This window comes from Palaemon carinicauda, chromosome 13 (assembly GCF_036898095.1).
Source record: "Palaemon carinicauda isolate YSFRI2023 chromosome 13, ASM3689809v2, whole genome shotgun sequence".
NCBI classification, from domain to species: Eukaryota; Metazoa; Arthropoda; class Malacostraca; order Decapoda; family Palaemonidae; genus Palaemon; species Palaemon carinicauda.
The window spans coordinates 137628114-137641715 of NC_090737.1; the positions used below are offsets into that span (position 1 = coordinate 137628114).

The window sequence follows — 13602 nt, forward strand, 5'->3', positions numbered from 1 at the left end:
TACAACATTGCAACGTGCCTGGTCAACATTCAGAAAGCTCTTAATGAGATGAAACAGCAAATATTGAATGCAAGTAGGAGAAAATTGTGGCCTGATGTTGTTTATGACTACGAGGGCTTTACGCCGAACGAGGTTCACCACTCCGCCGTAGATAAGGCTGTGAGACTGGCACGGTTAGTAGCCAACGGCGGTTTCTCTGACATGACGACGGATGACGTCAACTCACTGATCGAGTGCCACTCGGAGCCCCTAACCGGCGAGGACCTTGTCGAAATGACAAGATCAGCGAGTGAGGAAGAAGAAGAGGCAGCCGATGTCGGCGACGACGGCGAAGCTGAAGAACGTGGCCTTACCTTGGACAACCTGCAAGAGCTCTGCAACATGGCACAGGCTCTGCAACAAAGGGCGCAGAAAATCGATGATAACATGGGCAGAGCCATCGAATTTAGTAACCGTATTGACGGTGTAAGAGCGTTGTACAAGAGCATCTTTGCTCAGATAAAAGAACGTCAACAACTTCCAATCACGATGTTCTTAGTGCGCCGAAAACCTTCTGCAGAAGCATCAGATACTACTCCTGCTGCCTCTCCAGCTTCTCACGGAGCCACTACGCCGCCTCTCCTGCAGTTTCTCCAGCTCTATTGGAAGCTGTCGTTGATGGTCCACTGCCTCTATCAACTGACAATGAGGTGTCACCTGAGGAGCAGTAAAGCTCTCATTAACCTGTGCAGTAAATCATCTCTTCATCTTCTTCACCTCTATCATACTGCACAGGTGTTTCATTGTCATTTATCAAGATCATCATCATTTATCAAGATCATCGTCATTGTTAGAGGCGAGTTACCTATCTTGTTATAAGAATAAAAGTTCTAAAAACATATATACAGTATATACACATACACTATTTATATCTACATATGTATGTACATGTACACTTACACTCTATTCATATTATTTATGTATAAATGTAAATGTACATACAGTATACGTAATGTATTAAATACTGTATTTAAACAGTACAGTACTTTAATTTATGTACAGTATATAATTTATATTATCAATATTTATTTACATGATTCTTTAATGTTCTAATGATAACATATGCATTTATAGGGTTAATATACACTTATTGTCATTATATATCCATATACATGTACACACAAAAAAATGTACGTATTCCAAAAATAGGGAGGGAACCTACTTCGCAGTTTTTCACCCATCGCGGTTGGTTCTGGTCCCCATTAACCGTGATAGGCGAGGGATTACTGTATCCCCCTCTGTCCTCATACACCTGACAACTCTAACTGAAGGGCACTGGGGGTAGCTTAACCCGAATTCTTTCTAAGGGTTGGTCAATAGAAAAATCAGGTTCAGTTGGAGGACGTTAAGGAGAAGTACGAGCTGTAGAACGTCACATGGATGGTGAACGCGAGTATCTACCTTTTCTACGTGAAGAGGAATGCTTAAGTCTTGATCATGAACGCTCCACTTGCGATCGTGAACCTTATGTTTGTGAACGTGAGAGCGTAGCTCATGATCGTGAACAGTGTGAACATCATGTGCCTAGCTTGTGAACGTGAGAGCGTAGCTCATGATCGTGAACAGTGTGAACATCATGTGCCTAGCCCGTGAACATGAGCATGAGACTCGCGATAGTGAACATCCCCCCACGTGGTCGGGAATGTCATCCTCGTGATCATGAGCACTGCCTTCGCGATTACGAGCATCGCCTTCGTGAGTGTATATTGGCTCTGGATCGCAGGCAATAGAGACATGGAAGGAGTGAGTGACCGAGGCGAGATATTTTACAACCATACTTTCAGGACTCTATAATGTAACAATTCCAACAAAAAATTTCTGTTCTAGGATATGTTAACCTGTTTCACTGGCAGCTCCTACAAAATCATTTCCTGCAAAGTCACCATCTACTTTAAATTAACCTTCTTTGTATTGGACCCTGCCCTTAGTCTAAGCACTGTCAGGTTTAGAAAATAAGGGTCCAGGAGGGACAATGGAAGGAGATACTTTATTTTTTCTGTTCGAAATGTTTCCCTGTCTGTAAATATAATTTTACCGGAGATATCACCATATGTGAGGTGCCCATTCTATGCAATTGAGTTGGCCATAATTACTCCAAATGTGGGCCATAGGCTAGTGGAAACTTATTGTCCTCAATTCTTCAAAGAATTTACCCTACATTTTCTTTTTTGTATTTGATTAAAGGTTAACAAGTATCTTTAAGGTAAATAACATGAATCAAGATCTGTAACAACCCTCTTACAATGACGACTGTGGTCAATGATATACTATTGTTATGAGGAAATTAAAGGAGATACATACAAACTTAAGTACCCACACCTAACCTAGCTTAAATCACCTTGTCCTTTACCCATATGTATTTCTGAGTTACAATACCAAGATTGGCTTCATCTGAAAATGAACGCTACCTAACCTAGACAAGCAAGGGTCTCCCCTAATCAGTGCCATTAGTTTATTTCCCTAGAAAATAAACTTTTAATCACAAAAATATATTTCATCAGTCAATCCATTCGCTCCTGTCAATCCCATACCTAAATTGTTTATGCCTATTTCCCTTGGTTACAAGAAATTTGCCCAAAAAATTAGTTTCATATCAAAATATGCCTAATGGCTTAATAATAAACCAGAAAAGAAACGATATTACCAACTCACCGGTCTTATATAGCCGTAGATACCCTTTATATAGCTGGTCATTGCGAAATATAGATGAAATCCTTTTTTTCTATATCAGGAAGACGTGAATGTTCTTTCAATAACTCCGTCGAGAAGGTTCAAGTTCCAACTCTTGAGCCTTAATTCATCAATTAAATGATGAATTAAATGACACTCCATAAACAATAGCTCCTCCAACGAATAGTCAGCTCATAATTAAATCCCTGTGACACTTTTTAAGGAGAAATTACTCGTAATTACAAGGTTCTGTCAGAAAATGTCCACGAGTAAATAGCCTTCCCTTTCTCTTTTGTTTGTTTTGGACTCTCACTTAGGATACATAGTCTCGACTACAGCTGCGCGTGGCAGATTTATGTATCTCGATGCTGATTGGTCGAGATTTATGTATCTGGAAGCTGATTGGTCGGATCGTCTGCGCATTGGACCAATCACATCCGCGATTGTTTTTGGATATGCGGACTGGCCTGCCTGATGTACGATGTCAGGAGAAGATAATATGAAACGTGCTGTTTAAGAAAGAAGGAATAGAGAAATGAAAAGAATATATTTAACGGATTTAGAAAGGAAAAGAGAATAAAATAAAAGAATTAGAATGAAGAATAAAAACAAAGAAGGTGCGGATCGTCTGCGCATTGGACCAATCAGCTTCTCGATTGTTTTTGGATATGTAGACTGGCCTGCCTGATGTACGATAGTAAGAAGATAATATGAAACGTGCTATTTAAGAAAGAAGGAATAGAGAAATGAAAAGAATATATTTATCAGATGTGTAAAAAAAGAGAGAAGAAAATAATAGAATTAGAATAAAGAAGAAAACCAAGGTGTTTTTGGATATGTGGACTGGCCTGCCTGATGTACGATGTCAGAAGGAGATAATATGATACGTGCTATTTAAGAAAGAAGGAATAGAGAAAAGAAAAGAATATATTTATCAGATGTGGAAAAAATGAGAGAAGAAAATAATAGAAATAGAATAAAGAAGAAAACCAAGGAGGTGCCATTGGAAAGGCGAAGAATTGGCCTGTCTGATGTACGATGTCAGAAGATAATATGAAACGTGCTGTTTAAGAAAGAGGGAATAGAGGAAAGAGAAGAATATATTTATCAGATGTGGAAAAAAAGAGATAAGAAAATAAAAGAATTAGAATGAAGAATAAAAACCAAAAAGGTGCCGATGGAAAGGCGAATCCCTCCCCCCAACAACTGAACAGAACTGAACTGGCCTGCCTGATGTACGATGTCAGATTACCACCTCGATGTCACGTGGTGCCAACTTAACATGATGAGCAGCCAACCACTTGATGATTGTTTTATCGTCTGTCTACGACTCATTGCTGCAGCCACTTATTAGGATGATCAACTGATAACTAATGGATATTCTGAGACTATTTCTATGTTGTTAACCAATCCAAGAAATGGTTTAGGCGTACATAGTTGTGAATTTTTTTACATTTAACAACTAGAGTTCATACTCAGTTGAGTGCCAGCTTCGAGAGGACAAATTTAGTTCCTTGACCTTGGTGAGGTTTCTTGCAGTATCAACAACTTCCTGCTGTTAAATATATTATCCCCTGTTCTTTCAAATAAAAAAAGTATACATCTATTTAACTATGACGTAATGTAGGCCTACTCATATTAAATCATTTTAAACAATCAAATGTGATGACATCACTAAAAACTATCACTTCATCCCCTAATCACTGCATCTCCTGTTCCATTTTTACTCACACTGACGTCACCAGGGGTGGCCGTAATTGAATTAGGTGCCTCAGTCAAGCTTTTATTCGTTCATGCTTTTTGCAGGTTCTCTGTTTGTACGTTATCATGATATGCTTAAATTTAGCTGATTTGTTAATGTGTGAGTCTAGAAATTTATCTTTTTAACTCTCAAATCGAGATAAAACTGTGGTAAGAAAGGTATTCACATAGCAAATGTGAACAAGCTATATAAAGGAAGAGAGAGAGAGAGAGAGAGAGAGAGAGAGAGAGAGAGAGAGAGGAGAGAGAGAGAGAGAGAGAGAGAGAGTTGTTGAAACACGTGACGTAAGTCATGTGCGAACAATAGTTAGTGCACGTATCTTGCGCACTTGTGTAAGTAGGCCTATGCATGATACGTCCGCATTGAACATAGTGAATAAAACTTAAAACTATTATTAATTTTATTATACCCAGGCCTATTTCAGCTTGAAGAGTCTATTTCAAAGGTAACTCGCTGTAGGCAATCCTGCATTTTGCAAAAGTACAGTGAGATATAAGGATGTCTTCTTATGTATATAAGAACTTGATTGTATTTGGTAAACATTGACATCTGCCATCGGTATGGACATCCAGGGTCTTACATCATATGATTGGAGCAAATATGAATAACTAAGTTCCTCTCATTATACCTGTATAAATTATCTCATGTACAGTAAACACTAAGAGACGTAAAAAGAACAACATGGGTATGAGAACAAACTAATGTAGAGAATATTCTAACATGTAAGAAAAAAAAAAGAAGAAATGGACATGTAGGCCTACAGGACATCAATACATCTTCGTTCATACACACTACATCGTAATCCGTGTCAGACAGATCATGGTTCTGTATAAGTAGGATGATCAAGAGAGAGAGAGAGAGAGAGAGAGAGAGAGAGAGAGAGAGGGAGAGAGAGAGAGAGAGAGAGAGAGTCATTGACTGCTCACGGCTTTAATTGAGGGCCAGGGGGGTGGGGTGTTGCAGTAAATCGTATTTTCATCATTATCAGTTTCCTGGTTTTAATCGTCCATTTAATGTCAACTGTCATTAAGCAATTTTCATCCTTATGCTGATCTCATTTGCCTGAATGTGGGGAGCAGCAAGAGGACGAGAAATGTTGCAAGTACACACACACTCACTCACTCACACATCATCATCATCATCAGCCGTTACCAGTTCAATGCAGAACAAAGGCCTCAGGACATATCCTTCCACTTATGTCTGTTAATGATCTTTCTATGCCAGTCTATAACTGCAAATGTTCTTAGCTGGTCAATCCATCGTCTTCTCCTCCTTCTCCTGTTTCTATTGTACTCTCTAGGGGCACATTCTATTATTCTTAATGTCCATCTCTTAGCTGTTATTCTCATCATATATCCTCTCCATGTCAATTTCTTTTTCTTATGTTATTAAAATATCTTCTACTTTAGTTTGTTCTCGTATCCATGTTGTTCTTCTGTCTCATAGTGTCATTACCATCATTGTTCTTTCCTTTGCTCTTTGAGTGTGTGTGTGTGTGTGTGTGTGTGTAAGCACACAGTTCACATGCTTTTATTTACAATATACAATAGTCTTTGTCTCACATTAACTGCGCATGTCGTGAACACCTGTTTCAGTTATATTTATAGAACAAATAGACGAGAGCTGTTTAAACGCTTGTAGGATATATATATATATATATATATATATACATGCGCAGTCGAGTAATGTTGCAAAAGATATTGCAAATATGATATTAAGAATTGTGGCACATATATACAGTATGTATAATTATGTTAATGGGAATAATAATTTTGCTTTTGCTAAACTGATATAAAGGCAGGAAACGAGAGAGAGAGAGAGAGAGAGAGAGAGAGAGAGAGAGAGAGAGAGTTTTTAGGTACAGTTAACTTGAAATGTCATCCTCATTGTAAATACCAGTTTATGGAAAGGTAAAAAAAACACAATTTGAACTTTGTAAAGATGAGAGTGGTAAGATAAGCAAGCAGTGGATAGAAAATGTTACCCAGAAGAATTTTGTTCAATCTTGAAAAAGGCATATTTAACTACCTAAATAGTTCAATGGTAATGAATATTAGTCGGAAATTAATTAAATGTGTTCAATACTAGGCCCCCCAGATAAAATTAATCTTGGAACATTTTCACTGAGAGAGCTATGATCATTATCTTTAAAAGTTCGGGATACCAAACTGGTAACTTAGTTTACGAATGAGAACAATTAATCCATGATCTCATTTTAAAACGCTCTAAGAACATACTAGGTTGAGTAGAAGTATGGACAAATATTTAATAATTTTATCCAAAATATCTAAGAGAATTGCTACACATCGTGCAGCCAATTGATCGTGTCAACACGATAATAGTTACAGATAGTTTTTAAGTTATTGGAGCCATTATGTATGTCTAATATATGTTCTAGGGCTTTCAAATATGTTGTCTCAAGGCTATATAATAAGTACCCACTAGAAATCCAGAAGACATAATATTAAAGCCTTAAAGATCATTGAGTTTTTCTTGTTTTCTAAGTGCTTCGATAATGTGGATTTGACAATTAACACGGTATACACTATAATATATACGATACTCTAAATACTTAGAATATATAATACAAACAAATCGTGTAGGTCCTGTAAGGCAAAGGACTTTTCCACGTGTGGCATAGGACTAGGAAAGTGTTAAAAGTAAAATAAGTAAACCAGAGAATAGATATACTAAAATTCGACTTACAACAACTGGAAAACCATTATTCGTAAAGTTTAGCTTTAAGCTAAGTTGAATCAAATATCACTAGACCTAAATTTTCGCAGGAATGAGAACAGTCTTCCACATTTGCAGGTTTTCCAGAATTGGCAACGACTAAACGACAAGACGTTAGGGGAGCAGTCACTGCCACACAGAACTGGTTTTACAACTTGGTGATTTCAAGGTGAGACTTGAATACCCCGATCTCTATCGAGAGAGAGAGAGAGAGAGAGAGAGAGAGAGAGAGAGATCTTGTACAGGTTCATTCTCAATTTATTCCATAAAAGCACGTGTTGATAGGCCTACGTACTTGAGAGAGAGAGAGAGAGAGAGAGAGAGAGAGAGAGAGATCTTATACAGGCTCATCTTCAGTTTATTTCATGAAAGCACGTGTTGGTAGGCCTACGTTCTCGAGAGAGAGAGAGAGAGAGAGAGAGAGAGAGAGAGAGAGATCATGTACCGGCTCATCCTCAATTTATTCCATAAAAGCACGTGTTGATAGGCCTACGTACTCTAGAGAGAGAGAGAGAGAGAGAGAGAGAGAGAGAGAGAGATCTTGTACAGGTTCATCCTCAATTTATTTCATAAAAGCACGTTTTGATAGGCCTACGTACTTGAGAGAGAGAGAGAGAGAGAGAGAGAGAGAGAGAGAGAGAGAGAGGGGATCTTGTACAGGTCCATCCTCAATTTATTCCATAAAAACTCGTGCTGATAGGCATACTCTTGTCTCAGCTATAACATCTTTTTCTCTGATGTTTAAGCAAACATTGTTATGTAGATCTGGGTACTTCTCTTTGCTTTATGCAATTTGAATTAATTATAATGGGTTTTGAGAGAAATAGATCACTTTATAGAAATATACAGTCATGCATACACAAACACAGATAGCTTACACACATACATAGCAAATATACTGGGGAATGAGTCTTTCATGTGTATAATAGAATGTATAATCCACAAAGAACATCTATGTCTCATTGAATATCAGCAACATTAATATTCTGTCTGTGAGACTCGTTCAGATGTAGCCTCAAACAATAGGAAAATCCCGAGTAGAGACAGACAGGTTGTACCACTTCAGTTAATATTTTTAACAGACGAGGTCATAGACAGCTGATATATACTTTTTTCACTTATAAACTTGGTGTTTTTGATAATGCATTTGCAGTGAGTGCAGTTTTGAGATAGAGAAAGAGATAAGTTTAAAGTGCCTCTCTTAAGTGTATATTATTTTTTTTTATCTCTAGACTGAGACTTATGATAATAAAGTTTGGGAGGTATAGATAATAAAAAAAAAATCCATATATATATATATATATATATATATGTATATATAATGCCAACAACACATGCAGCCTTTTCTAATACACTGCAGGACAAAGGCCTCAGATATGTTCTTAGACATGTCTGGCGTTTGTAAGAAATCAAAGATATATCTTAATGAATATGCAATGAGAGAAAATAATGAAGATTTTATTAATGAACTTTTTTCTTATTGTTTTAATAGTTCAACTACCTTCTGAAGAGTGTCTGTAAGCTCGCCATCCTTGGGGAGCCTATAGATCTTACTGAGTCATCAGAAGCCATTGCCTGGCCCTCCTTGTTCCTAGTTTGATGGAGGGGCTGATCATACGTATATATGGTCAGTCTATAAGGGCATTGTCTTGTTCCTTGCCTCTGCCATACATGGGTGGCCTTTAAGCATTTAAATTAGCGAAAGTACACTTGATTTCTTCCATTCACTTCGGAATTCTGAAGGGCAAGAAATGTCAACTCACAGCATGGCAACAGTCGAAGGTAGCAGACTATTATAGCTAATTAAAATGTTTGTTACAGTACATTTATAACTATTGGTTATATAAGGCTATTGTTAGATTTCTGTATTAACAAATGGGCCTATATTTATTCCTCAATCATTGTGCTTTCATTAGTAGCTTAATAATAATCTCCAAAGTTAAGAGAGTGTGAGTTAGTAGCTTAGATTTTCTCCAAGGTTTTCTTGTTTGTTACTGTACATTTAATTCGCTATTTGTTATATATGGCTATTGTTAGATTTCTGTATTTACAAATGGGCCTATATTTATTCCTCAACCATTGTGCTTTCATTAGTAGCTTAATAATAATCTCCAAAGTTAAGAAAGTGTGAATTAGTAGCTTAGATTTTCTCCAAGGTATAGTGTGAACCATTTAGGTAAACATATAATAACAATAGATAATAAAACTTTATAAACAACACAAAATTTTGATAAATTCATAAGTTTCATAAAAAAAAAGGCCAACGGTAGACACTCAGCCTTTCTTTGCCATCGCTTCTACGAAGCATTCTTGTATGAAAGGTCAATACACCAGCAAACCTGTTGATCATGTCTGGGTGCGTTTGTTTGTTTGTCTCTGTTTGTCTCTGTATCTACAGCTTTTCTGTTTAGCCAAGAGAGAAAAAGATTATTATTATTATTATTATTATTATTATTATTATTATTATTATTATTATTATTATTACTTGCCAAACTACAAACCTAATTGAAAACGCAGGATGCTAGAAGCCCACGGGCTCCAACAGGGAAAATAGCCCAGTGAGGAAAGGAAATAAGGAAAAAATAAATATATTAAGAACATTAACATTGTAGTAAATTTTTCCTATATAAACTATACAAAGGGAAAGTAGCCCAGTGAGGAAAGGAAATTAGGAAAAAATTAAGTATTTTAAGAACAGTAACAACATTAAGACAAATATTTCCTATATAAACTATACAAACTTTAACAAAACAAGAGGAAGAGAAATTAGATACAATAGTTTGCACAACTCTAGGCCTATTATTTGTTTTGGTAAACGTGACCACGCACACACATAATATAATCTATAGGCCTACCGGTACGGCTGATACTGTCTTAGACCGGATTTCTTATACTGTAGGCTAAAGGCAGTGAAGCTTCAAAAACGTGAGAGAGAGAGAGAGAGAGAGAGAGAGAGAGAGAGAGAGAGAGACTACTTTCACTTGTGAAATAGGAGCGTGACTTTATTTTCATGTACTATATGTGGCAATTATATGAATTAATACAACCTCTCTCTCTCTCTCTCTCTCTCTCTCTCTCTCTCTCTGTTCAGTCACTGTCCTTTGCCTCTACCATATATGAGTGACCTTTAAAACTTTATTATTATTATTATTATTATTATTATTATTATTATTACAAGCTAAGCTACAACCCTAGTTGAAAATGTATCCTGCTATAAGCCCGAGGGCTCCAACAGGGAAAAATAGCCCAGGGAGGAAAGGAAAAAAGGAAATAAATGAACTTCAAGAGAAGTAATTAGCAATTAGAATGAAATATTTTAAGAGAAATGTGTTCCTATGAATACTCGGTGAAATTTTGCAAAAAGTTTTCACTGAAATGTCACATAAGATTGAACACATATTTTTTTTTTTTTTTTAAGTGATTACTCTGCTTAAGTCATTAAAACTCTTTAAACACCTGTGTTGATATCGCAAGTGTTCAAGTTCTAGATACATTTTTTCCTCAGATGGATAAAGATAGTTTATAATTCGCCATAAAATATTGAATAAACCCAATTTGCATTTTTATGATTAAGCTTTAACTATTTATGTTCGTTTTTGTGCACATAGGTATACATAATGATAATTTTTATTAGGCCTATAAGGAATGCATAACACCGGTACAATTTGAATATTTCGTCCGTTATATATATATATATATATATATGTGTGTGTATATATATATATATATATGTATGTATATATATGTATATATATATATATATATATGTATATATATATATATATATATATTTCTAATTTGTTTTATGTGGAGAGGAAAGCTTTTGTTATTATTTTACTGCAATTAATTTAAATAACTGATGGTTGAAGAGTCTTTTTTTAAAATGTTTTTCCTTGACTTCGGTAAGGAAAAAAAACAAAAAACAAATGAAAATCTAGGATCTTTGGACAAGGACTCAGAATATTTTCTTCTTTCCTGGATTTACGAACTTCTATAAGGAAAAACAAAAACAAACGAAAATCAAGGATCTTTTGACAAGGACTCAGAATATTTTCAAGGAATGTTTGGTGCTGTGGCCTGTGATACCATTTGGCGACCAACTGTCCACAATTGCACTATGAAATAACCAGTACATGAGGTTGCATAGCAACATGGTAAACAGGACGTACGAATTAATGTAAGGTAGAAGGATATAATGCAATAACAACAACAACAACAACAACAAACAGAGGGAAAATTTCAGTTGCACATGACGCTCGCAGAACCGTTGGTACAGTTGGCTTCAGTAATTCCTGTACACTTCACAGACTTTTGGTACAGTTGGCTTCAGTAATTCCTGTACACTTCACAGAAGGCTAAGGAGACGTCAGTGTACCGGAATTAATGGAGCCAACTGTACATTCGTGGTTTATACATTCACCCCGGCACTTTGGTTACAAGCTGTAATTTGTATAACACTTGTGTCCATACTCATATATTCTGATGACTAAATTGATTGCATAAACAAACCTGATTCACTCAATGTTAATTAGGCTTATGTGAAAAATGGTACTTTATCAAATTGAGGTAAAAGGGTGGGGAAATGTAGAATATCAGAATTATGTAATAAGTATTCACGATTTTCATTATTCAGCTTAATGAGATGATGTTTTTAGATGTTAATTGCAGGCACTTAAAATGAGAAGGTTAGAGAAAATATTAGCACACTGAAGATAAGAAAATTATTATTATTATTATTATTATTATTATTATTATTATTATTATTATTATTATTATTATTATTATTTCTCTTCCTCTTGTTTTGTTAAAAATTTTATAGTTTATACAGGAGATATTTATTTTAATGTTACTGTTTTTAATATTTTAGTTTCCCCTGTTTCCTTTCCTCACAGTGCTATTTTCCTTGTTGGAGCCCCTGGGGTTATAGCATCCTGCTATTCCAACTAGGGTTGTAGTTTAGCAAGTAATAATAATAATAATAATAATAATAATAATAATAATAATAATAATAATAATAATAATAATAATATTGGAAAAGCAACCCAGTGGAAATTGAAAAAAGCAAATAAACTGTATATAAATAATGTATAACAAATATAAAACATTATAAGATCAGTAACAATGTTAAAATGTTAAATATAAACTATTGAACGAGACTTATGTTAACCTGTTCAACAAAATAGATTTTGATCTATCGTAGTGACAAAAGCCACATAGTATTTCACAGGCATTTTTCTTCCTATTAATTAATCTTCTAAAGTTATTATCAACACAGTCTTATTGCAGTAGGCCTATTCTAGTTTCCAAGTTTCTTTTAAAAATCCTGTTTACCTAAGATAAACATTTTCATTAACATCTGAATATATAACTTAATATTTTTTTCTTGGTACACTTTATTTATACTTCTGTAGTCTACAGTCCAAATATTCTAGCTTAAACTGTCAGGCCGAGAATCACTGATATATAAAATTCTACCCAAGGAAAGTTTCATTCTCCTTACAATAGAATCAAACAATTTATTTTAGAGTTCCAGTAGCCTTCTGAAAACGTTCCTGCCTAGTGGTCTAGTGGACGGGGGTTCGAGATCCCCCAAGCTGCAACTATCCTTATAAGCAAGTGATGGGGTATTTGGGGGAACCCTATAGGGCTACCTACTAGTGCCATCAACAGCCATTGCCTGACCCTCCCTGGTCCTTGCTTGGGTGGGGAGGGGCTTGGGCGCTGGTCATAAGTGTCTATAGGACTCTAACTTCTCCAAGGTATTGGTCTGTCTCTAACGACAATTTATGTATTATCAGGAGAGAGAGAGAGAGAGAGAGAGAGAGAGAGAGAGAGAGAGAGAGAGAGAGAGAGAGAGAGAGAGAGAGAGAGAGTCAAAAGTAAAAATCCGTTGTAGTCATTGTGAATAAATTATATAATTTTCCAGTTAGATTTATAAGCAACATTTACTGTTTATTGCACATGTTGCATCTGCCAATACAATCAGGACAAAAATATGAACACATTTGTTTTTGACAACGGAACATGAAATGGATACCTAAATTCTATAGAAAATAAGTCGAAATCACCCTGATTCAATATATATGCAATATGAAATGTAAACTCAAGGTATATTCATTTTGCGCTGAAGCTTTTTACACCTTCAACTATTTTGGAACTTTTCCAAAACATTGTCATATTTTTTCCCTAAACTCCTTTCGCGGGCTTTTGTGGGCGTTCCAGTATTTTCCATGACAGCTTTTCTTGTTAAATATCTTCCACATATGGATGTATTATTGCATAAAAAACTTCTTATAATTATAAATAAGTACATGGAAAATAATTTAGTTGTAATTTTAAATCATTAAATTGAGAATTTTATAAAAGACCGGTGCGAATATTTTAAAATAGTATTT

The 13602-nt window shown here is 35.5% G+C and overlaps 1 protein-coding gene across 1 annotated transcript in view; it reads right to left on the reverse strand.

Moving 5' to 3' along the window:
• LOC137652492 (transmembrane protein 263-B-like) overlaps positions 1-3012 on the reverse strand; it is a 43636-nt gene extending 40624 nt beyond the window's left edge. Inside the window, exon 1 of the mRNA XM_068385932.1 lies at positions 2692-3012. Coding sequence (XP_068242033.1) covers positions 2692-2733 — 42 coding nt within the window. The 5' untranslated portion in view covers positions 2734-3012. The remainder of the gene's footprint in view (positions 1-2691) is intronic.
• Between the last annotated feature and the right edge of the window lie 10590 nt (positions 3013-13602).